Source organism: Vigna umbellata, chromosome 4 (genome assembly GCF_029865625.1).
Source record: "Vigna umbellata cultivar VRB3 chromosome 4, Vumbellata_1.0, whole genome shotgun sequence".
NCBI lineage: Eukaryota > Viridiplantae > Streptophyta > Magnoliopsida > Fabales > Fabaceae > Vigna > Vigna umbellata.
The window spans coordinates 21,709,630-21,736,385 of NC_142168.1; the positions used below are offsets into that span (position 1 = coordinate 21,709,630).

The window sequence follows — 26,756 nt, forward strand, 5'->3', positions numbered from 1 at the left end:
TATTGACAGAAAATAATCTTTATAACTGACTCCAAATCTCATCCCCTAACATGACCTGAATACTCTTGGAGACATAAAGTTTGACTCAAAATGTGAGAGTAATCATTACTCATCTCTTCTGAATTAGTTTGTGACAATATCATCTAAACAACAATGAAACATATCACATTTATTCTCATTTCACGCACACAAATATATAATATATAAATATATTTTACTTACACATTTGTCCCAAACTTGTTAAACTTTTTCTTTTTCAATTATTTCGCTTTTATTCACATAAGCATGCTTCCACACTTGACGGAAACGTTACTAACATTAATTCTGATTTCTTTATCTAATTATTGTGAAAAAAATCAAACTAGTTAAAAAATTGTAATAACTGAAATTGGCAAAATTTGTAGTCTGTCACGTAACAAGTATCTAAAGTATGGATAATGGCATAAAAAAACCATATTTTTAATTGGACTTAAGGTAGAAGGTGTGACCAAAATAAATTAGTATCATACACCATTCGGTTAAAAAAATACTACACTAAGTGGTATTATTCAAGCATTGCAGATTAGTCTTGATATGTAACAGCTAACTTTTCATGTATGTTATTTAACTAACACAATAAATTCAATTAGAATTTACATCATACTGCATATTCAATAATATTCACCAGAAAGCCAGAGACAGGATATATAGGATCACAAGTATTTCATCCAACGAATACACACAGGCTAAATGTAATCTAATTAAGTTTATGAGCATGCATTGTGACACTTCAAAACAGTTTATTTCAGTAACTCAGATTTCCAAAACAATTTCCACAGCAAACATTATTAGTTGCATCACACTAATTGGAATTCACGATCATAAAAGACAATATCTCGTTTTATACCACAGAGAGAGTTTAACTTCTACTTACATATGTTCCAATCAACCATAATTACACCCAATTATTGTAAATCCGCTAAAATCTTTAAGTTCAAATCAGAATGGGACAGAACATATCACAAAACCCAGTCATACAAATTTAATCATCCAGTGCAGTTAACCTTGTTTAAATCTTTCTAATATATTTCTATTCAGTCTTTTCCATATGCCTACTAAACATCATGGTTTTATCACTTCATAACAACATACACAACATAAACTAGACCCTCAATAATCCCATATTCATCAAGTAATGCAGCATAACATTTTCACACATGAAATAAAATTCTGAACTCAAAACTGACGAAGAATGCTGTACAGAACCACCAAATCCTATAGGTGCACCTAGGCCAGAATCACTAACAACAAACTGTCATTCAGCCAATCATTGTAATAAAGAAAAAAAAAAGGATTATCAAAGTTGAAACTACATACATCTGTGTAAAGATCGGAAACGTATGGATAAAATCTTAATAAAAGAATAGTGCATTAATGTATGGTTGAATAATAGAATGTCATATTAACATATGTTTTGTAATAATGCTTTGAAAATACAATGCTCTATCCTTTAATTATACTGATACTTGATAGTCTACTAGATTTCCAATCATAATTAAGTAATTAAAAAAAAATTATATTTTATTGTTATAATCACATATTTCTTTTGCAAAATTGTCATCATAGTTTTCAATTAATGATAAATGATCAATGTCTCTTTATTTATCAATATTCTACATTTATATAAATTATTTAACAACCTTTTGCTAATGTATCCTAAATTTGAAAATCATTGTTGTGTCCCTGTACCGTCCTAATTCCATATTGTACCGTCCTAATTTGAAAATCATTGAAAATCATTGTAGGTTGTATATGTGCTTCATAGAATAGAAGGAAGCAAGATGACTGCTATTTTAAATATTACATACAACCTAAAAAGTTTACTCTTCATGTGTAAGTATTGAAGAATTAAAGAGAACCTCAACCCCACAAAACCAGATTATAAGATGAGGTTTACCCACTTATATACTCTAAATTGGTCTTATCTCTAGTTGATGTGAGACTTCCAACAAAAGAATTAAAAGATAAATATATATTGTATTTAGATAGTATACATTACCTTGAAACTTTTATCCATACGTTTTGCAATAAACTATCTCCAAATATTCACACTAATCATGGATGCATACTTTACAGAAGGTTGATTAGGAGGATTCTCTAAATAATCTTCATTGTCCTCCTTTAGATATTTATGGGCCAAGGAAGTCCTAAAACTCCTAAGCAACAACCATGTCTCCCTTAATACATACGTCTTGTGACATGTATCTACATTAAAAGTTAGCTATCCAAAAAATAAAATTAGTAAAAAAAGTTTGAAAATCATAACACATACTTTAAAATAAGTAGATTTAAGTAGTAAACATTACTTGTATATCATTCCAAATGATCTCTTTATAGGCATCCAAACTTGAATCTTTCAAATTATCACAAGTTATAAGCACATTTGATCGAGCAATGGATCCAAGATAACTGATGAAGTTTCTGCCACCAGGTAATGGGTTGACCTTTTGCATTCCATGAAACCTAATAATATGAATAAGTACATATTGAACAATAATTAGGAAAGTAACATATCTAATATACCAAAAAATAAAATATGTATATAACCTTTAATTTGTTCCCTTTAGCTTTGATGGGAGAAAGAATACCATCTTCAGTAAAAGTTGTCATTTACCTGTAATAAAAGTGATTCAGATAATAAAAAGGATAACATAAGTAAAAAGGGATAAACATACAAATAAAAATTTATAAATCCAACCTTTTCTTCTTTGAAGTGAACTTTACAGACTTAGGTTTCTTATGGACACAAAATGATAGATTTATCCAAATTCCTTCATCATGATCATCTCTCCTATACAAGATATCATCTATTATTGGATGATCATCCTATGATATTTCATACAAAGATTATCTTCAATATTAGTATCTTCATCTTCTATTTCATCATTGGAAAGATCGTTTATTTTATTAGTCAAAAACACAATTGACCAATTGACATCAATCAGACCAGTGACAAAAAAATTGTTGAGCTTGTGATGCTAAAATTAAGGGTTAAATATGTTTTTAGTCCCTTAAGTATCACACAATTTTAGATTTAGTCCCTACTCGAAACTTTGATGGCTTTTAGTCCTCATAGTTTTGAAACTATTATAAATAGTCTCTAATTTTGGATGGCGTTAACTTTTGTTTGACGTGGCTAACGGTCAGCCCACGTCTGATGCCAGGTATAAGTTTATTCTCTGCCACGTTTTCTTTTCTTTTTATTCCAAATTTGCACACAAATCCCTAATTTCTTCAATGTTTACACTTCAGAAGGAACACTAAAATTAGGGTTCAGAAGGAACACCGCAATGAGGTCCAAGAAGGTGAAACCCAAATCAAAGGGGCTCCAATGAAGAATTTTGAGGTTGAACAAAATAATTTTGAGGTTTCACTTTCAAAACTTCATCATCATCACCTTGTGGGAATGCTACAGATCATAATAATAACCCTGTTGGGCATTCTTATGATCCTAGAATAAGGACTTCTGCAGCTTCTAGCTCCTCATCAGGGATGAGTGATGGACCAAATATTGATCTTCCATTAGTTTATGCAAATTTCCTCAACCAAAACCCTAGTTCTGAATCTGGGATTGAGAGCAGTAATCCAGATCAAGTTCGAACAGCTTTTGATCCTTCTCTGGAGAATAATTCAAGGCTATCAAACACAGATGTTTCTGATCCAGGTACTTTGCCTGAAGAAATTGCTCTTACTGGGTGTTTGAATCTTCCAAAACAACTATCCACACATTCTGTTGAGGCTAATAATGGTGGCCAAATATGCTATGGTGACTTCAACTCTATGCAGACTATTCAAAAAGGTGGAATTCAGTAGTGTAGTGGTCATGGTGGTGTTGTGAATTTTGAGCTGCCGCCATTACCTGGTGAAGTGGAAGCGCCACCGACATCTCCTTCAAATCGCGTCGTCATCGTCGAGAGAGAAAACCAAAGCCACCAGATGGCGGTTTCATCTTCACCGGACCACCTCGTGCAAGCCAACGCGTCAACCTCCAAAAACCTGTAGGAATCAAACCAAGAAGCCAGAGACACAAAAACCCCATCACGAAGCCACTATCCCCATTCTCGCAAGTCATCAACCTCCAGACCTAAGAGAGATTTGCGCAGCAACTCGCGCCATCTAAGCAACCCTAATTTCAGTGTTCCTTCTAAAGTGTAAACATTGAAGAAATTAGGGACTTGTGTGCAAATTTGGAATAAAAAGAAAAGAAAACGTGGCAGAGAATAAACTCATACCTAGCATCAGACGTGGGCTGGCCGTTAGCCACGTCAAACAAAAGTTAACGTCATCCAAAATTAAGGACTATTTAGAATAGTTTCAAAACTATGAGGACTAAAATCCATCAAAGTTTCGAGTAGAGACTAAATCCAAAATCGTGTGATACTTAAGGGACTAAAAACATATTTAACCCCTAAAATTAATGGCTCATCTTTATACCCACTTTATTAAAGTTCACTTGCATAAATCATGTCTCATCTTATCAAACTCCATTATTGTTATCAACCCACTTGCAACCAAATATGGGTACCCGAAATGTGGTGTGATCCAATTCTCATATGTTCAATTACCCTAAAATACAAAATATTTTCATACATAGGACTTCTATCTTTAGCACTTGATATGTGCATAGATTCAGCCACTAAACTTACATCACTATTTTGTTAAAACAACGTGACCCACACAAATAATTTGACTCTTGAATTCACTATGGTTATTTTCATTGAACCTTGGTAGCTTTTAAATAAGTGCAAATAAGGTCTTGGACCAAGATCAAATAATAAAAACTAAAAACAAAATATAACTGAATCAAAATAAAACTACTATTTAATCTATCTCTATCTTATATCAACAAACTAAAATAATATTGCACCTAAATAATATCCAGCCAACTCCACGGTCTCCAGCACCTATCACCGCCACTGTCGCTACAGTCGCCGCCGCCGCCGCCGCTGTCGCTACAGTCGCCGCCGCCGCCGCTGCCGTTGCCAGAGTTCCAGAATCGACTGACGACCACACCATCGGAATCGTCTCGGCCGGGCGACCACCGTGGTACGAAGATCGCGACGAACGGACCACCCACGCGCCTCCACGCGCTGCCGCAATAGTCACCGCTGTCGCCACTTCCCGCCGCGCGTTGCCTGAGGGTTCTACTGCCGATCAGAACCGTCGTGATCGCATCCTCGCCCTCTTTCTGGATCTGTGGTCGTTGCGTCAATTGAAGCACTTTGAATTTTTAGGGTTTCCCCCTCTCCATGGCGTCTTCCTCGTCTACAAACACCTCTGTTGGTGGCTCATCTTCTGATCCTCAATATATACCAATTATGTGAATGTACACTTGTCCATTGACAAGTTAGATGGCACAAATTATGCAACATGGGCGTCTGACATCAAACTTTGGTTGAAGAGTTAGGGGAAACTTAGATCACCTTACTCAAAATGTGACTACTGCTACCATAGATGACACTTCCCGCTGGATGAAAATTGATGCTCAGTTATGCATTGTTATAAAGTCCACCATTCACTCGTCACTGAAACAAATGTTTTGATCATATGAAACATGTTCAGAAGTATGGGTACAAGCGAAGTTGTTATACACAAATGACACTCAGCGTCTTTATGGTGTTTGTCAGGACCTATTAACTGTTATTGGTCCGCGCAATCCTAGTCCCATGGCAGAATATTTGGGTAAAATTCATGCCCTTCTTCATGATTTTAATGATATATTACCTTCTGCTTCCACTCTTGTTGAAGAATTGGAACAACGATCAAAGTTCTTCATGTTGTTGGCATTATATGGACTCCTAATGATGTCTCTCATGTCCGTGATCAGATTTTGGGTTCTCCTGTCATACCCAACTTTACTTCTACTTGTTCTGCTCTTTTGCGTATACCGAGCAAACCCATCACTGAGACATCTCCTCATACTGATGATTCCTCTGTTATGGCTGCCCAACGTGATGATCGAAGTCAGTCTCGCAAGCCAAGTAAAGGACGTCCAAAATGTGACCACTGTGGCAAGTTAGGCCACAAAATTGATAGATGTTATGCGCTTCATGGACGTCCTCCTCGACCTGTAGCAATGGCTAATTCTGATCCACCTCCCCGATCACCGTCTGCAGACCATCCTACTTCATCTAATACCATAGAAAAACCTGCAATCTTTAACGAATTTCTCAGGTGGTATGAGGATCGTCAACACTCTAGTTTCACTACATCTGCATCTGTTGCACGTACAGGTACACCTTTTGTTGGTCTGACTCACTCTCACTCCCTCGGACCTTGGGTCCTTGACTCAGGCGCCACCGATCATATCACTGGTAACAAGTTCTTGTCATGTCCGGATAATTTACCCTCGGTAACAATGGTTGATGGGTCTAGAGTTTCATCTCATGGTGTTGGTACTGTTAATATGTTTCCATCAATATCCATTGATCATGTACTTTATGTCCCTGGGTCTCCCTTCAACTTATTGTCCATTAGTCGTCTAACTCGTACTCTTAATTGTGTTATTTCATTTACTAAAGATTTTGTTTGGTTACAGGACCGGAGTTCGAAACACATGATTGACACAAGTTGTGAGTCTCATGGCCTTTATCATCTCCGCCCTTCTCCACATGTTGGCGTAATCATGGAGTCACCATCCCTTCTTCATGCTCAGTTAGGTCATCCTAGTCTTGCCAAACTACAACAACTTGTCCCGAGGTTGTCAAAATTATCAAGTTTGTCGTGTGTGAGTCTTGTCAATTAGGGAAGCATACTTGTAGTTCCTTTCCTCGTAGTGTCTCACAACGGGCGTCGTCCCCCTTTTCATTGGTTCATTCTGACATTTGGGGACCTAGTCGTGTTAAGTCCACTTTAGGTTTTCAGTATTTTGTTACCTTTATTGATGACTATTCCAGATGTACTTGGTTGTTTTTAATGAAGAATCGTTCTGAGTTGTTTTAATTTTCCAATCTTTTTTCAATGAAATAAAAATACAGTTTGGGGTTTTTATTCGAAATTTACGCAGTGATAATGGTCGTGAATACCTTTCTCAACCGTTTAAACATTTTATGGCTTCTCATGGCATTCTTCACCAAACCTCATGTGCTTATACCCCTCAACAAAATGGGGCGACTGAGCGCAAGAATAGACACCTTATTGAAACAACTCGTACACTTCTAATTCATGGTCAAGTACCCTCATGTTTTTGGGGTGATGCAGTTCTCACGACATGTTATCTTATCAACCGCATGCCATCTTCCGTCCTAGATAACAAAATCCCTCATTCTATCTTATTTCCTCAAGACCCTCTGCATCCATTACCTCTTAGAGTTTTGTCCTAGATAACAAAATTCTCACGTATTTGGTCTACATGTTTTGTTCATGATTTTAGTCCTGTTCTTGATAAGTTATCTCCTAGGTCTCACAAATGTGTCTTCTTAGGATTTCCACGGTCACAAAAAGGCTATAAGTGTTTTTCCCCTTCCTTCAATCGTCATTTTATCTCTGTTGATGTCACTTTTGATGAATCTTCTTTTTACTTTTCACATCTATCTTCTAGTTTTGTACCTCTACCTGTTACTGTTGATATTCCTCTTATCTGTGATCCTCCTGGTGATGCTTCACCCATTTTGTCTCCTCCTTCTTTAGACTCCCATTCACCGCATGATTGTCCTTCACCACCACCCCTTCAGGTTTATAGTCGCCGCAATTGTCTCTCTCATGACTCACTTCCAGTGCCGCCTCCTATGTCTCCTCTGGCTCTAGCAAATGAGTCTGACCTGCCAATTGCCCTCCGTAATTTATACGCTCTACCCATAACCCTTCCCCCCATTATACTGTTCTTAGTTACCACAGATTATCTCCATCTTTTTACACTTGTCTCTCATCCATTTCTTCTGTGTCAATTCCTAAGTTTGTGGGTGATGCCTTAACTCATCCTGGCTAGCGTCAAGCTATGCTGGATGAATTAAGTGCTTTACAGAAAAGTGGAACTTAGGAGCGTGTCCAATTACCATCTGGAAAGTCTGTTGTTGGTTGCAGGTGGGTGTATGCTATCAAGGTTGGCCCTGATGGCACAATTGATCGTCTGAAAGCTCGACTGGTTGCCAAAGGCTACACACAAATTTTTGGTTTGGATTATGGTGATACTTTTTCTCTAGTGGCAAAAATGACCTTTGTTCGCCTATTCATTGCCATGGCCGCTCTTCGACAATGGCCTCTTTACCAACTTGATGTCAAAAATGTTTTCCTTAATGGTGATTTGCATGAAGAAATTTATATGGAGCAACCGCCTAGCTTTGTTGCTCAAGGGGAGTCATCTGGATTGGTATGTCGTCTTCGCAAATCCTTATATGGCCTAAAACAGTCTCCTCGGGCCTGGTTTGGTAAATTCAGCTATGTTGTTCAACAATTTGGTATGTCTCGCAGTGAAGCGGATCATTCAGTGTTCTCTCGCCACTCAAGTGCTGGATGTATCTACTTAATAGTGTATGTCGATGATATTGTTCTCACAGGAAGCGACTATCTTGGCATCACTCAGATGAAACAACACCTTTGTCATCATTTTCAAAGCAAAGATCTTGGCAAACTCCGGTACTTTTTGGGTATTTAAGTAGCACAATCCAATGATAGTATTGTCATATCTCAGAGGAAGTATGCGTTCGACATCTTGGAGGAAACAGGGTTAATGAACTGTAAATCTGTTGAGACACCTATGGACCCTAACATCAAAGTCCTACCAAATTAGGGGGAGCCTTTCTCAGATCCTGAACGGTACAGAAGATTAGTTGGTAAATTAAACTATCTTACTGTTATGCATCCTGACATTTCCTTCGCAGTTAGTGTGGTGAGTCAATTTCTAAACTCCCCATGTGAAGACCATTGGGATGCATTTGGCCCTAATAACGATCACCTGGAAAAGGTTTGCTATTTGGCCCTAACAACGATACAAAAATTGTTTGCTATTCAGATGCTGATTGTGCTGGTTCCCCTTCTGATAGGAGGTCTACTTCTAGATATTGTGTCTCTATTGGTGGCAACCTGATATCTTAGAAAAGTAAGAAGCAAAGTGTTGTGGCAAGGTCCAGTGCAGAAGCAGAATATAGAGCTATGGCATCAGCTACTTGCGAGCTTGTGTGGCTTAAAGAATTGCTTAGTGAATTGAAATTTGGAGATGTCACTCACATGACACTTATATGTGATAATCAAGCTGCTCTCCATATTAGCTCTAACCCTGTCTTCTATGAGAGAACCAAGCACATTGAAGTTGATTGTCATTTCATTCGAGAACAAATCATATCCGAAGATATCAAGACTGAGTTCGTTAACTCAAGCAACCAGTTGGCAGACATATTCACTAAGTCCTTACGAGGACCTAGAATTGATTATCTTCGTAACAAGCTTGGAACATATGATTTATATGCTCCAGCTTGAGGGGAGTGTTAGATGTTAAGATGTGTGTTTCTGTTATTTGGGCTCAGCCTATTCTTTATTAAGGGCATTGGCCCATATCTTATAATAAATAAACTATCCTATGTGTATATAAAACACACAAGGGATATTTTCTCCCAATCTTCTCTATTTCTCACAAAGGGCATTGGCCCATATCTTACAATATAAATAAACTACCCTATGTGTATGCAAAACACACAAGGGATACTTTCTCTCAATCTTCTCTATTTCTCACAAGTAACATATGGGAGGCTTTCAAAAGCTAACAACCATAAACCTGTAGGGACTTTAACCACCCTGAACAACAACAAACCTTAAGGGACTTAACTGCCCTAACAACAACGAACCTGCAGAAACTAAACTGTCTGCAGTGGCTAACAACAAAAAAGCTATAGGGACTTAACCACCCTACAGCAGCTGAAACAACAACAAACCTTCAGGGACTAACTACCCTGCGGTGGCTGAAACTTTTCTTCCCTTCACGAATGAACGGCATATGCACGTCAATGACAAAACGTGAAGGTGAAAGAACTAGTGAGAATCGATCCGTACTTGGGGACAAATCTAAAACCTCTAACATCGAACAAGCCAAATCAGCGGGCAGTCTCATAAAGCAACTCTCAATGAGCTGTTATAACAAAGCATTGACAGAAACCAAAAACACCAAAGATTGGGACTTATGATGGCATCAAAAGGCCAAAGACAGGTTAGAGGTCCAAAGTTCTCTGCTGGACTACTCCAAAAAGGTGATACTTAACACTGTATCACAAGAAGTATGGGCTAAACTCTAGACCAAAAAGAAAGTTCTCTACAGGGGTTGAAAAATATTTCCCCTCACGGTAAACAGCAAGAACGACGGCTAGTGCAATTCACGAAACACTCTTAATCTTGACCAAAGAAAATATGGTAGCTTATGGAGGCAACAACAACAAATTGCAGAGGTTACAACAACTGACTGCAGCGACAACGACATTAAAGCACCCGCCAACAAGGCTGATGAATTGTTGACTGGAGCTTTACAGCTACAGAAATAGACTCCCCTTCACCCTTTTATACAAACAAAGTAATTCATGTTGTAACATCAACACACGTCAATCAGATTCTATTAATTCTAAAAACACAATATATGTATACATGTTTCAAGAGGTTTAAACAGCGTAGGTATATAATCTGGTCCTTATAATATATACTTCCAACCAATTATTTAGAATCACTATATTGTACTACAGACATTAACAACAACATAGTCCAAATCGTAATCATTACAACACCTGTACATGCTAACTTAAACATAATTTACATAAAATCACTTCACCTACTACCCATAATTGATCCCTGGGACCATTAACCCTTACAAAACAAGTTATCACAGAGCAATATGACACACTGTCACACATTTCAGACCGTGAAATCAAGTTTTGTTATTCAAGTTGAGTGTTCTAACGTCATTTTCAATCAAAAGTCAGAACATCTATACTGATTCAGAGTGTTGAAGCAACATAATACTAGTTTATGATCATGCCTAAACAACCTAATGTTTAACAATACAGCAGGGCCAACATCCAGAGTATTCATATATCAGCAAGTTGACTAAAGCCCTGATGGAAACCCATTTAGGATTGCCGAAGCACCTCTTCCATTGCTGGGTGCTTCTATGGTCCAAGTCAGAGGTGCTTCTCTGAACAACCTTCAACCCACCAGAAATGTTCACAGCAATTTCACCACCTATAACAATTTAAAACCTAGTTCACTCTTATCATTCAATCATCTAGGAATTAAGTTCTGAAATAAACTTAAGCATGCACTGGAAATTCTTTCACACCAATAATTTCAGAGAAGACCATTTACCACCTCAAAGCACAAAACTTCCAGCAATTTATCATTTAAAAGCATCCCTCCTAATTAATCTACTCCTTATTGACACCCAAAATCATACCAATATAACATTTATAAACATATTTACTCTTTAAAACAAAATAGTGAACAGAAAATATGTTTTTATGCATTCCAATTAACATTCATTATTGAGATAAATACCTCCACATAGGTCTTGTTAAAAAATATCACTCAAGTTAATCCATAAATTATTTAGGCTGCTAGACAGGAAATCATCACATAAATTGGTTCATGTATAACTCTAGTTTCTCGAAAACGCATTTTAAACATTCCAAATTTATGAATAGAGCGTAACACTAATTTTGTTGTTCAGAAACATAGACTTCGGTAAGACAGTCACATTCACACTTAAGCAGCAAACATATGCAGATCATTTCTGACTCGAACCATTTGTACTACATACCACATTATATCCTAAAACCATACGAACATTATCATTCATAAGTCGAGGAAAAACATAAAATTTTCAGAAACAACCCATCACACACGCATACATCATGTGACCAGACCAGTGAAAGCAACAGACCATGATTCAATAATCTCGTGTAGTCAACAGAATTACCACACTCACAGCCATGATAAACCTTGGCAATCACCCATACAACTTTAGCATATCAAATTGATACTGCATGCATTGCATCAAGCCTGTCACGAATCAAAACATGAACACAACATATATCTAATGTTTTTATAACAAAATAAAACTATAATTACTTTCAGTATATTGTAAATAGCATGATAACAATGGCAGAGTAGCTTAATGTCAACCACGACATAACAATGCAATTCAAATAAAAATAAAAGAAATCATTAGCAGAGCATACCATTCAAAATGATAGATTCTCCATCCAACTATATTTTATCATCGAATCAAATTCCAATATTAACCAACCATTATCAAAAGCAGAGTAACAATGTGAGACTTAGACAATGCAGAATCAATCATATTATCAACACTCATTCAAGCAAGAAGTCGAAACACACAAAGGTTAACTCCCCCATACCCAGTTCTAGCTCTTCTCACGGTCAATACCCGGACACCAAAAACCTTCAAGCCTCTATTATCCTTACCCCCAATGAACTTCCGCCAGTTTAATACCCTCATTGCAGTAACAAAATACTCTGCAACCCTCACTTTCGTGCCTCTAGGGTTTTAAAAAAGAGAAAACAAAAGAGAAAAGAAGGAGGGAACATACCTAAACCCAGTACACGAACAGAGCAAAACGAAGCACGAAGAGAAACGAGCGAAACCAAGCATGAAGCGAAACCAAGCATGAAGCGAAACGAAGCAGGAAGCCGAACGAACGAAACGAAGCAAGAAGCTGAACGATCCTATTCGAACCACAAGCCAAACGAGCGAATACGAGCACGATGTTGAACGAGGAAAACAAAAACCAAGGAAACGAAAAAAAAAGAGGAGAACGTAAAAGAAGCATGAAGATACCACTAAACTAAAAACCTTTTTTCAAAATTTTTTTAAACGCCAAATAGGACTTACACAAAGAAATGTTATCTAGTGTAATAAACAGCATTTTTTTTAGAGGATATTTTTTTCTCTATTTTAAATTATATATTAAAAAAATAATATTAATTACTTATAAATAGTACTTTTCTCAAAAAGTGTTATTTATTATCATAGTAATTTTTTAAATAAACATTATTTATTGTTTCACATATTCATGAATAATATTTTTTTATATAAGCGTTATTTATTTATGTTAACACTTTTTACATCAATTAAATATAAAATTGGTATAAAAAAATATTTCAAACAGTAATATCTTTCTTTTTCAATCTTTCAATACTTAGTTGGATTTCATCAAAATTGTTTCTACCAAGCAAATAAGATATCTTCAAATTATTTCAACACAAGTAATAGCAAAATCCAAATCACCATTGAAACATAAATTCCCAAATAGGTGAAGAATATAAACAAAATTTGTTTTGGCAGTTTTGGGATGCTAGGGTTTTGTGAGGAATTGAATAGTTTTCAAATAAATAAAAATAAAAAACTAATTTCTATATCTATTATAATTAAAACTAATATAGAAAGTTTTTTTATTTATTACAAAAATGTTATTATGTTCAATTTCTATACAAGTTATAATTAGAATTATTATAAAAAAAATTTTATTTATTACAAAAATGTTATAACGTATACTTTCTATACGTTTTATAACTAAAATCAATATAGAAAGTTTTATTTTTTATTACAAAAATGGCATCGCACCCATTTTTTATACTTGTTATAAATATAGCCGTTATAAAAGTGTTACCATATTTATAGTTATGTCACCATACTATTTTTTATACATGATGGATTATAACTAGGATAATTAGTTGCTATAGAAAGTATTTTCTTTGTCTTATGTAAATGCTAAGCTTCACTTATAATATACTAAATAAGAAGTTTTTTTTCATTCTTCGTAAGGATTTAAAGGTATAATGATAAAATTCATAAAAGTTATAGAGAAAATAAAAATGGAAAACAACTAATTTGGTAAATTAGTACGAATGAGAAGTGAGAAAATGAGATAGTAAACTTTTGACACCTCCTTCCATAGGTGCATTGAGTTGTTAATTTGACTCATGGCCTAGGATCAGTCTTAACCCACTCTTGAAAAGGCCTTCTTTTATGAAGTCCTCTCAAGTGAGGGCTAGAAAAAAGTCGCAACCCCAAAAGCACCCTCTCAAGCGGGTTAGGATTAGGGTTAAGGTGGATTTAGTTTAGGGATGACAATGGGTCGAATCGGGCACAAATAGTGCTTACCTGTAGCCCGACCTGCAAAACGAAAATCCAATCCATTACCCGCGTGGATACCCTCTTAAAAAATATCCGCGGATATTTTGAAACCTGCGGATATTTTAAAACCCGCAGATATCTACAAAAGTTTTTAAAATTATATTTTATACATTTTAAAAATAAAGTTTAAATAAAATAATAAAAAACTATATATATCGCGAGACCAAGAACCCGAAAAATTCTTGAACCACAAAAGAAGATAAAAAACTCCAAACTCGCTAGAAGGTCAGGAAAAACCCTAATTGCAAGAACCCTAATCCTAAATCGCGAGAAACAACAACCCTAAATTCCCAATTTTAAAACTATCAATCCTGAATAAGAACCCCAATATTTCACCATCACCTACAGGGAAAAAACAAAGAAAAATCAATCCCAAAATCGTGAGCCAAACACGAAAATCGAACCCGTGTGCTGTGAAGTCGCCCCGAAATGTAGAAGTCCTCTCCCTCTGCAAGATGAACCAGAAAAATTGAAGGGAGAGGAAACTTCCCTCCTTGCACAGCGAACCATCACGAAGGGAATGAGAATAACAAGAAGGGCCATGTGCCCTTGTGAGGCACCAAGGAAGACAATAATGTCACCGGAGTCGTGACATCGTTGCACCGTCGTCTTTGCCACCACAAGGCCACCTTCTTTGCTTGAGCCACAGATAATTTTCCCCAAGCTAAGTTGTCTGTGTGAGAATTATTATAGAGAAGAAGCTTGAAACTTCTGAGTTTGCTCGCGAGAAATGTAAAAAAGAAGAGATTAAGGAAAGAAACTCTAAATAGAGCTTTTGAGAGAAACCAATTAATTTGACAATTAGGATTTTTAATTAAGGTTAGTAATTTTGAATTGAAAAACTTTCCCTTTTCTTAAGAGTAATAAAAAGAAAATTTAATTTTAAAAAATATAAATTTTTATTATTATTTTTTGTGCATAACGGGTACTCGCGGGTCGGATAATATAATAGCATCACCTAACTCGTTTAGAAATGGGTATTAAAATACTCACTATCCACTACCCGCAAATAATAAATATCTGTGTGTAATAACTATCCACCGCGAGTTTTATTTGTGGATACTTGTGGGTGTGGGTTATTTTTGCCTTCCCTAATTTAGTCTCACAACAAAACTTTAATTAACTTTTAGAAATAATATCATTTATATACACATATAAAATTATACATTTTATTAGATAGTTTAATATATTATAATTTTATTATATTTAAATCAATATTTTTATATCATACTTTTTATTTTATTATTAAATAAAATATATAATAACATTTTATACTTTTTGAATTTTTATATATTAAATAATATATATATATATATATATATTTATATATCATACTCATATTAACCATCTTCATGTATGAAATAACACTTCATATGTATTTTTCATATAGGTTTAATTGTTTTCTTTGTCCCTAGTCTCGGTGCAGTGTGTCAAGTTGGTCAAACCTTTTAAAAAGAGTTTCAATTTTGTCTAAACGTAGTAAAAAAGTTTCAATTTTTTCTACACCTGACATAATTTGCCGCAACCAAAGTCTCTTCCGTTAAATATGCAGAAATAGTATTAACTTTTTTTTTCTCTCTTCTCTACTTCTCTACCACACAACAGTTTTTTTTTTCAATGCTATCAATACTTCAAAATCAATCCTCTCTCTGTCAGTGTTATTAATATTTCAAAATTACTCCTTGTGGAAATTCTGTTTATTTTAAAAGCTAACTTTTTTTTTCTCTCTTCTCTACTTCTCTACCACACAACTGTTTTTTTTCAATGCTATCAATACTTCAAAATTAATCCTCTCTCTATCAGTGTTATTAATATTTCAAAATTACTCCTTGTGGAAATTCTATTTATTTTAAAAGCTAATTCTTCTATTTCATTTAAAAAAGTTTTAATCAATAATTATTTTCAACATTAATCTCGGCCAAACATGCTATACAAGACCAGTTATTTTGCCTAGTCAAAGGAAAATTAGTTACAGAAACCATATGAGACGAACATTAGTCTATGATGGTTGTCAGGACTTAAAAAAAAAACGTGCGCTAGTGGAGTCCACGTGGCGATCGCAGAACGAGCCACCTCAGCCGCGTACGTGGAGACAGCAGCGCCTGTCGGATGCCAGGGTGTGAACGTGCATCCGACGATAGTGGATTACACGTGTCCGGCTCAGAGTGGACGACCGTCCGGCATGGCCGACAGGAGCGTAGTGGAGTGCGCTGGCAGAGTGGGGACGTGCGCTGTCAGATTGGGAAGGTGGCTGCCAGACTGGACGTGCGCTGGACGGGAGTGGAAACAATCTGAGATTCTGAACTTATTCTCCACTCCCTCTACACGCACCTCTCTGTTTCATTTCTGAGAATTCTTTCTCTCCTTCTCTCTACATTCTCCGCACCTTCTCTCTAAGTAAACCCCCGTTAATATCCTCCGACCAGTATTCCAGCACCGTTGAAGGATGCTCAGCGTCATTGGCTTCCAGAGGAACCGTTCGGTTGGTGAAGCTGAACTGGTAAGTCTTTCCTCTCATACTGTCGTTCGTTTTCCAAGCAAGTCCTGAGTGCGTACGTTATTCACCATTCTTAAAAATGAGTAGATCTGATAGTGTTGGGTGTCACTCGTTGTAGATAGATTTAACGAGCGTTGACTGGCAGAGTCAGTGGTGGAGAAATTGTGTATGCGTTTGAGAACGTTCGGTCATCTAAGAGGTAAGGGAAGCTTATTTAATTTAATTCTGTATGATGTGTTTGTATGAACGATCGTATTTGACTGCATGAGTAAAATGCATGATATTTGATGTGATTAAATGGCATGAACGTTCGTTAATCTTGGTGAAATGAAATATATGAATTTGCATGTTATGGATCGTGTGAACCGTGGAAGTTGATTTTGATATGAACAAATGAAATCTATGAATATGTATGATAAGAAATGAACTAGAATATGAACATAAGAACTTGTTGTACGTTCGTCACTGAACGGTCATTGACCGTTCGGTTTGTTCCTTGTAATATAGTTGAAATGTTGATTCCCTTTTTCGAGTAGAACCCTGGTTGAGGACGAGCGTCCTCGTGTTAAAATACTATGCTTGAGCGTTCGGCCAAGCACAGTTGTATTGGGGTTTTCTGTGATAAATACTATTCTTTTAGTACATTTTACCGTTCGTAAATATTTCCTCAGTATTCGTTATTTTAAGATGATTGGCGCTCGGTCTTATACCCAGCGTTCGCTCTAATTGGTGCTCGGTCTTAAACCAAGCGCTCGTACTGAATAGTGCTCGGTCTTAAACCGACCGCTCTTACTGAATAGTGCTCGGTCTTATACCAAGCGCTCGTATGAATAGTGCTCGGCCTTAAATTTAGCGCTCGTCCAAATTGGTGCTCGGTCTCAAACTGAGCGTTCGTTCTCAGTCTCATAAAATTAGTCTTATTGAAATAGCGTACGTCCAACTTCGGATTACCACGTTCGGTCATTGACTGGCAGTGGGTTTCAGTATGAGAATTTTTATAAAAAACGTTTCCTGGAAGTCTTGAGAATTTTATTTCCTTGATGTAAATAGCGTTCGACCAATGAAGCAGGACATTACTTGGTTATTCCCCAACGTTAGTCATGCGTCTAGTACATTTATCTGAACGTGCGTCTTTTGGTCTCGTACACAGCGTTCGTCCTCGGTCTTATTGGGGACAGAACGTTCGATTTTTGATGGTCTTCAAAGTAATGATGAAAATGACTATGTGAATGCATGATGAACTGTTATGTTACGTACGTTGAATTATGCTTGTATGATGAACTGTTTACATGAAATTGTATGTGAATGCATGAATTAAATTACATAAGCCTACCCTGCGTTTTTCCTTGTGTCGTCTCGTTTTGTACGTCCGTCTTGTCATTGCAATGATCATCCCTGTGGATGTGAGCAGAAGGAGACGTCGTTTGGAAGAGGCGCTGAACGAAGCGAATCTGGTGGACGTTGAAGTGAAGACCGAACAGTAGTACGTTCGGCCAGTACTTATAGATGTTGGTTGTAGTGGTCGTTCGACCATCTTATCTTTTATTTTATCTAAATTCGACCGATCGGTATTTCCTTTGTAAACCGTTCGGTCAAGTTATCATTATGTTACGGTTTTTAGTTTGTAATTGTGGACGTGCGGCTTTGAGCGTTCGTCCTTATTGTTGTAAAACTGTACTCAAGGACGTTCGTCCTTGAGCGTTCGCTCTTTTTAGTAAAAAAAAAACTGTGCTGAATTATTATTTAAGTGATTTTTCAATTATATGGTTTATTATTGTATTTTTGGGATGTCACATTAGTGGTATCAGAGCAGTTTTGTTCTCTTAAGGACACTGTAGGTTATGAGTGCACTATATTTTGCTGTGTGCTTAATGTGTGTTTAATGAGTTATTCCTTCAACTCTTTGAACATGACTAACGCTCATTTTTCTCTATTTCCAGAGAACAAATGGCACCTAGACTTCCTCCTCCACCACAGCCCAATGAACATGATGCACCCAACAACACTAGATTGTTGGAAACAGTGATTGAGAGGCTGCAACGACAGAACACTATACTAATGGAGCAGAACGCAGCTGTCCTACAGAGTCTGGAGGCCGCTCACGCAAATTCTGAATCGACGCAGAGGCAATTGATGGAGATCATTGCCGCCACCAGAGGCACACCAGGAGCGTCCTCTTCTAACACTACCCAACCTGCTGAGTGGAGCTTGGAGAATTTCCTTCAGCATCGCCCCGCCAAGTTCGATGGGAAATGTCTTCCTGATGAAGCAGATCAATGGCTGCGTGACATGGACAGGATTTATAATGCGAAGAGGTGCCCAGATGAAAATCGTTTGGCTTTCACAGAATATCTTCTGACTGGAGAAGCGAGCCACTGGTGGGCGAGCGTGAGGGCTATATTGACGGATGCTCACAGTCCTATTACTTGGGAAGTATTCAGAAACAAATTCTATGAAGAGTATTTTCCAGACAGTGTTCGTTTTGCCAAGGAGGTGGAGTTTTTACACTTGGTACAAGGGGGAATGTCTGTTTCTGAGTATACTAACAAGTTCAAGCACTTGGTTCGTTTCAATACCATGGAGACCAGTGAGGAGTGGCAGTGTAGAAAGTTTGAAAATGGGCTGAGGAGTGATTTGAAGGTGTTAATTTCCAGCTTATGTATTCCGTCATTTCCTACAATGGTTGAGAGGGCCAAAGTATTGGAGAAAAATATGGCTGAGGCAGAACGACAGAAGAAGCAACAAGCAACCAGAGGACCAATTCTATCAAGGGCGAACCTGAATCGGAATAGGACACCGTACGCTCGTCCAGCTCAGTCTAGTGGTTCTCAAGCTTTGGTGGTTGCTGGACAATCAGGACAACAGGGGACGGTCAGATGTTTTCAATGTGGGGGACCTCATTTTAAATCCGTATGCCCTCAGTTGGGTGGAGGAAAATATTGCACTCGGTGTAGAAGAAACGACCATCTGGAGAACGAATGCAATATGGGCGGACGTGCTGTTATGAGGCCACCGAACACTGGAAGGACCCAACAAGGGAGAGGTGGTCGAGCCCAAGCTGTTGGACGTGTGTATGCAATTACGGGAGCGGAAGCAGCAAGTTCAGGTACGCTCATCACCGGTATCTGCTTAGTTTATGGAAAATCTTGTTGTGTGTTGTATGACTCGGGGGCAACACACTCCTTCATCTCGAAGGCGTGTGTTGAGAAATTGGGATTAGCAGAGAGTGAAATGCAGTTTGACTTGGTGGTGTCAACCCTAGCAGCCGGTGAGGTTAGGACGTCTACTATGTGTGTGAGATGTCCTATTGAGATAGAAGGGCGTAGATATAAGGTGAACCTCATATGTTTGCCTCTCAAGGAGTTAGAAGTGATTTTGGGAATGGATTGGCTAACTACCAATCACATTCTCATAGACTATGGTGCTAAGGAATTAATTTTTCCTGAAGAAGATGAAGAAGACTTGAGTGTGACGCCTGGTCAGTTGAAAGAAGATATCATGGAGGGCGCTAGCTGCTTTTGATGGTATCGGAGGGGGTATTTTTCGAAGAGTATAGCGCAGCGGAATTAACACTCAGAGAGCGGAAAGCGTATTCGATCACAATTAAACTTAATTTGGTCCTTTTAGTAAAAATAATTTTCTTTCAGAAAATTAATCAAACATTTGATATACGTAAAATAAAATGAGTGTAGGGAATAAGAAGATCAACACAGAGTTTTTATCCTGGTTCGAATCAAAAGATTCTACGTCCAATCGTTAATCACTATAAATAGTGATTAACCTTTTTCACTAAAAAATTGTTTAACAGATTACAAGATAATGAACAAGAATAAAATGAAAAGAACCACTCAACCAACTTGAGGAGAACCGCTTCAGCAATCGACCAACGATACACAAGCTTCTCCTTTCACAAGACCAGGCAGAGCACCTTGCTAACTTGAAGAGAGTCTGCTCCGACTATCGACACACGATACGCGAGCCTCTCCTTTCACAAGACTAAGCAAGGGAACAATGAACAAAAAGCTTTTCTGAGAACGTTCCTCTGACACACAGTGTTCTAAGCTTTCTCAGTTCAAAAAATGTTACTTTCTAATTTCTCCAAAACAAAATATATAGCCAAGTACACTGAGTGCCAAAGGTCAGCTCCCAACTGCCATGAATAATCGATTATTGTAAGTGATAATCGATTATTCAAGTCCGTTATAGGTTTTCAAAAATGTGATAATCGATTATACGAAGTGATAATCGATTATTCAAGTATGACTTGTGATAATCGATTATTGCTTAATCATAATCGATTATTGTAGTTAAAAATGCAAGTTTACAAGGTTTACAAGAATTTCCTACTACATTTAATTTCTACAAATTGCTTTTAACTAATTCTAATATCTTCTGCAACTAAAACTTCTTGTAGCATCATCAAAACAAATTTCTTCAAGATTTACCAATACTCCTTATTGGTAACAATCTCCCCCTTTTTGATGATGATCAAAAATTCAATTTTAAAAGCAAGTTTGGCTTACCTGCAAAACATACAAGCTAACAAACAACAACAAGGTTAGCAATACCTGTAATAATTTATACTTCTCCCCTTGTATTATTCTTCTCCCCCTTTTTGATCAGAAGCAAAAAGATCGGATGTTAAAGGCTCCCCCTAAATATGATGTCCCCCTCAAATAAACAAAGTATGCATATACTCAAGAGATCATTTTATTTATTGAAAATAAAGATTACATTATAAGAAGACACATAACAAACAGAATTATAACATAGATGAAATGGCAAGTAAACAACAAAACAGTCTAACATAGAACCTATATCTAAAACTCAGGACTAGGAGATCTCTCGGGAGGTTGAATGTTGAGATGATTCTCGATGTTAGATAGACGAACATCAAGATCAAGAAATTGATCAACCATGTACTCATCAACAGATCGTTGCCACTCATAAATCTCCTCAAAGTGAGTCTTTTGTGCAAGACTCATATCCTCCAATTGTTTAGATAACCTTGCAAAATGTTCTTCCATAGAAGTTGAGGAAGAGGAGGGTATGTTGGATGGTCCAGCATCAGACGGAGCAGCAGCACTTACTGGGTCAGCCATATGAGTGTCCATGTCATCATCTTCATCTACATCAGGATGATCATCATCTTTGTGAATAAGGACTCTTCCTCTAGTAATGAATCCCATTTGACGAAAGGTTGTATCTCCAATTTCTGATCCCACAGCTTCAATATTTTGAACTAGTTCTCCTTCAACAGGTACACCTTTGAATTCTAAAATCCTAGAGATAAGAAGAGCATAGGGAAGTTGATATGAATGGGATTTCTTGGCTTTTACCATTGTGTCAGCAATGAGAGCAGGCCAGTCGATGTGTATGTGATTTAGAATCCCGTACAATAGAAGTAAATCCTGCTCAGAGCATTGAGCATGGTTGGTTGCTCTAGGACATAAAATCCAGACAATCAAGTAGTGGATCATCCTTTCTTCAACTTTAAAACCTCCAACCAGTAATTGCCTTCTATTTGTTTTTCGTTCAAGATGACGTAGGAAGGATTGAAAAGTCATCATCCTGTTAAAATCTTCAAGTCCTAAGTGGACTTTGACAGCATCATCCCAGATGGGAAGTTGAGCAACATTGGTCCATATGTCATCATCTAAAATGATGCGTACTCCCTTGACCTTAGTAGATATGATCCCATCTCGATAGCGCATGTTGAAGTAGAAGACTCTTATCAGATCAGGATAAATGCAACCTTTTTGTTCTAACAGATGCGTTAACCCCTGCTCAACAAAAGTGTTTGGAAATTGAAAGCCATAGAAGCGGAAAAAGTCAAGACGAATAAACTTTACCGCCATGATCTTCCTTTCTTGCCAAGAATTAACAAAGTCTGCGTGTTTCCCTTGATCTGAAATCCATCCATCTATGTTTGCAAGACGTGGTTGAGAAGAAGAGGAGGCTCCAGCTGTTCTGCGACGGTGCCTTCTTGAGTCAGCCATGGAGGAAGAATGGGAAAATGAGATTTTGAGAAGGTGAAGGGAAATGAAGAAGATTTGAGCTCTAGATTTGATTTCAGCAGTATTTGGGTGCAAAGGAGTGTCTAATAATCGATTATGGGGGCTATTTATAAGAAAAATGGACAAACTAGCCGTTTATGGTCGTTTATAGCCGTTATGGGATGCTCCAACGGCTCTATTTTTGAAACTGTCAGCGTGATAATCGATTATGGCTCGTGATAATCGATTATCAGTTCAATAATTACTGCCCAGAATTGCATGATAATCGATTATGCATAATGATAATCGATTATCTGCTCAAGATTTTCCAGAATTGAATTTGATGCATGAATAATCGATTATAACTTAGTGATAATCGATTATGAAGCGTTAAGTTTACGAAAAATGCAAAAATTCGCATAGATTTTGATTCTAAGATATGTCTAACACTCCTAACTCTCTTCTAAGCTCAAAAAATCTATCTTTAGGTAGAGCCTTGGTAAAGATATCAGCTAATTGATGTAAAGTATCAACATATTCAATTTGACAATCCCCTTTTTGAATATGATCTCTTAAGAAATGATGCCTAATTTCTATATGCTTAGTTCTTGAATGCATTATGGGGTTCTTGGTCAAATTTATCGCACTGGTATTATCACATTTTAGAGGAATTTTGTCAAGGAAGATATCAAAGTCTTCCAATTGTTGTTTCATCCACAAAATTTGGGCACAACAGTTTCCAGCTGCAATATATTCAGCTTCGGTGGTAGACAAAGCTACACATGCTTGTTTCTTTGAGTGCCATGACACTAAAGAACATCCCAAGAAATGACAGGTTCCACTAGTACTTTTTCTATCAATTTTACAGCCACCATAATCTGCATCAGAGTATCCTATTAAACTAGGTGAGGCATCAGAGGGATACCAAAGTCCAAATGAAGTAGTTCCCTTAAGATATTTTAGAATTCTCTTAACTACAGTCAAATGAGATTCTTTAGGATTGGCTTGGTATCTAGCACATACACAAACACTCTGCATAATATCTGGTCTACTAGCAGTTAAGTATAGCAAGGATCCTATCATGCCTCTAAACATGGTTTCATTCACTCCTTTTCCAATTTCATCCTTATCTAAATAACATGAAGTACCCATGGGTGTACTAGCTTCTTTGCAGCTATCCATACCAAATTTCTTAAGAATTTCTCTACAGTATTTAGTTTGGGAGATGAATGTTCCACCATTCATTTGTTTTATCTGTAGTCCTAAGAAAAAGTTTAACTCACCCATCATAGACATCTCAAATTCACCTTGCATTATTTTTGCAAACTCTTCACACAAAGAATCATCAGTTGACCCAAAAATGATATCATCTACATAAACTTGCACGATTAAAATGTGTTTTCCTACTTTCTTAATGAATAAGGTTGAATCAACCTTTCCTCTAGAAAATTCATTTTCAATTAAAAAAGTACTAAGTCTTTCATACCAAGACCTAGGTGCTTGTTTAAGACCATAAAGGGCCTTTTTCAATTTGTAAACATGATCAGGAAATTTAAAATCTTCAAAGCCAGGAGGTTGACTAACATACACTTCTTCTTTTATAAAACCATTCAAGAAAGCACTTTTTACATCCATTTGATACAGTTTAAATTTCATCAAAGATGCATATGCAAGTAATAATCTAATTGCTTCTAACCTGGCTACCGGTGCATACGTTTCATCATAATCTATACCTTCCTCTTGACAGTATCCCTTAGCAACTAGCCTTGCTTTATTCTTTGTAATGTTTCCATCCTCATCCAACTTGTTCCTGAATACCCATTTTGTTCCTATGACTTGGAATTCTTCTTGTTTTGGAATAAGTTCCCAAACTTCATTCCTTTCAAATTGATTTAGCTCTTCTTGCATAGCAATGCACCACTTGTCATCTTGAAGAGCTTCCTTTATATTTTTAGGTTCTACCTGAGACACAAAAGCAACAGTTAGACAAAAATTATTTAAATTATTTCTAGTAGTTACCCCTTTTGATATATCTCCTATGATGTTGTCCAAAGATAGTCCTCTTGGTTGTTGATAGCTTTTGGAATCAACGACTTGTGGTGTTTCTTGAAGCTCCGGAGGATAATTTTCATTTAGATACATCTCCTCAAGGGCTTCTTTTAAGTAATCCTCATCACCTGCAATGGGTCTATTTGACTCAAGAGGATTTACCTCAAGGTCTACAATCTCATCAAAGACAACATGTACTGATTCTTCAATTTTTAGTGTTCTTCTATTGAACATTCTATAAGCTTTGCTAGTCAAAGAATATCCTAGAAAAATTGCTTCATCAGATTTTGCATCAAATTTTCCAAGATTATCTTTTCCATTATTTAATACAAAGCATTTGCATCCAAAAATTTTCAAATGGGATATATTTGGTTTTCTACCATTCAACAGTTCATATGGAGTTAATTTTAGAATTGGCCTAATAAGCATCCTATTTAACACATAACAAGCAGTACTTACTGCATCAGCCCAAAAGTATTTTGGCACATTAGATTCATTCATAAGTGTTCTAGCTAATTCTTCTAATGATCTATTTTTCCTTTCAACAACACCATTTTGTTGGGGAGTTCTAGGTGCAGAAAAGTTATGTGCTATGCCATATTCTTCACAAAATTTATCAAATGACTCATTTTCAAATTCTCCACCATGATCACTTCTCAAAGTTTTGATTTTCAAATCTTTTTCATTTTGAATACGTTTAGCAAAAATTTTAAATGCTTTGAAAGCTTCACTTTTCAGAGTTAAAAAGAAAGTCCAAGTGAATCTTGTGTAATCATCAACAATTACAAGAGCATAGTAATTTCCACCAAAACTTTTAATTCTAGATGGACCAAATAAGTCCATATGCAAAAGTTCTAAAGGTTTTGATGTTGAAATCATGCTTTTGGATGAAAATGAAGATTTGGTTTGTTTACCTTTTTGACATGCAGTGCATAATTTGTCTTTCTCAAATTTCAGTTTAGGCAAACCAATCACAAGATCTTTTGAAATCAATTTATTTAAATGTTGCATATGAATATGTGCAGCTCTTTTATGCCATAGCCAAGGATTTTCTTCTTTAGCAACTAAGCATGTTATACTATGATTAGATGCACTTTCAATATCAATCAAATAAATATTGTTATGCCTAACACCTTGCAAAGCAATATCAGCAGAATCTTTAAAGTAAACAGTGCATTTATCACTTTCAAAAGTTACCTTAAGACCTTTGTCGCATAATTGACTTATGCTTAAGAGGTTATGCTTGAGGCCTTCAACATATAGCACATCTCTTATTGTTAATGTATTTCCTCCTCCAATGTCTCCGGTACCCTTGATTCTACCTTTGTTGTTATCCCCATAAGTCACAAATCCTTGCTTTTTCTTCTCAAAAGAAATGAATCTTTTCTTGTCACCGGTCATGTGTCTTGAACATCCACTGTCAAGATACCACAATGACTTCTTTGACTTAGTAGATTCCTACAAAACAAATTAGCAAGAGTTTTAGGTCCCCAATCTAATTATGGGTCCTTGAGGTTAGTTCATGCAAGTATAAATCATTTTACAACTTTAACCCATGCATATTTACCATTTGGAACACCAAAATGTTTAATGTTGCATTTGTTTGATGTGTGTCCATGCTTCATACAGTAAAAACAACAAGCATTGATTACTTTGTTTTTAATAAAAGTCCCTTTTTCAACCTAAACTCTACGAGTTCTTCTTACTTTGGACTTATTTATTTGATGCATATTTCTATTTTTAACATTTCTTCTCTTAAAGTTTGTCTTAGCATGTGAATTAGTCTTGGTTTCCTTTGCAAGTAAGTTTTCAAGTATGTCAATATCAAACATATGATTCTTACAAGACAAACATTCAACAGGTTCAACAGTAGCATTTGCATCAGATAATTTTGTTTCTAAAGAACTAACTTTATTTCTTAAGACAACTTCATCATCAAGCAACTTTTCATAATTCAATTTTAATTCATTGTGCTCTTTCTTAAGTTTTTTATGTGCAGCATCAAGCTTTTCAGATTCAATCAACAATTCATAGAAAGCCTTTT

General features: G+C 36.5%; 1 protein-coding gene, 1 long non-coding RNA gene and 1 pseudogene across 3 annotated transcripts; 2 read left to right on the forward strand and 1 right to left on the reverse strand.

The window, feature by feature from the left end:
- Positions 1-1,982: 1,982 nt before the first annotated feature.
- Positions 1,983-12,795, reverse strand: LOC148199554 (uncharacterized). Of its 2 annotated transcripts, XR_015785456.1 has the most exons (4): positions 12,564-12,795; positions 2,587-2,653; positions 2,346-2,502; positions 1,983-2,260 (listed from the first exon to the last, which is right to left on the reverse strand). It is a non-coding gene; the product is annotated as an uncharacterized LOC148199554 (long non-coding RNA). The 2 variants fall into 2 exon arrangements; XR_015785455.1 differs by having other exon boundaries at positions 1,983-2,502.
- On the forward strand, positions 3,197-4,234 carry LOC148199555 (uncharacterized; annotated as a pseudogene).
- Positions 12,796-18,725: 5,930 nt separating the features above from the next.
- On the forward strand, positions 18,726-20,189 carry LOC124834757 (uncharacterized). The gene is made up of 2 exons (XM_088112701.1): positions 18,726-19,773; positions 19,891-20,189. The coding sequence occupies exons 1-2, from the start codon at positions 18,726-18,728 to the stop codon at positions 20,187-20,189; spliced, it is 1,347 nt and encodes a 448-aa protein (XP_087968827.1).
- The last annotated feature ends 6,567 nt before the right edge of the window (positions 20,190-26,756 follow it).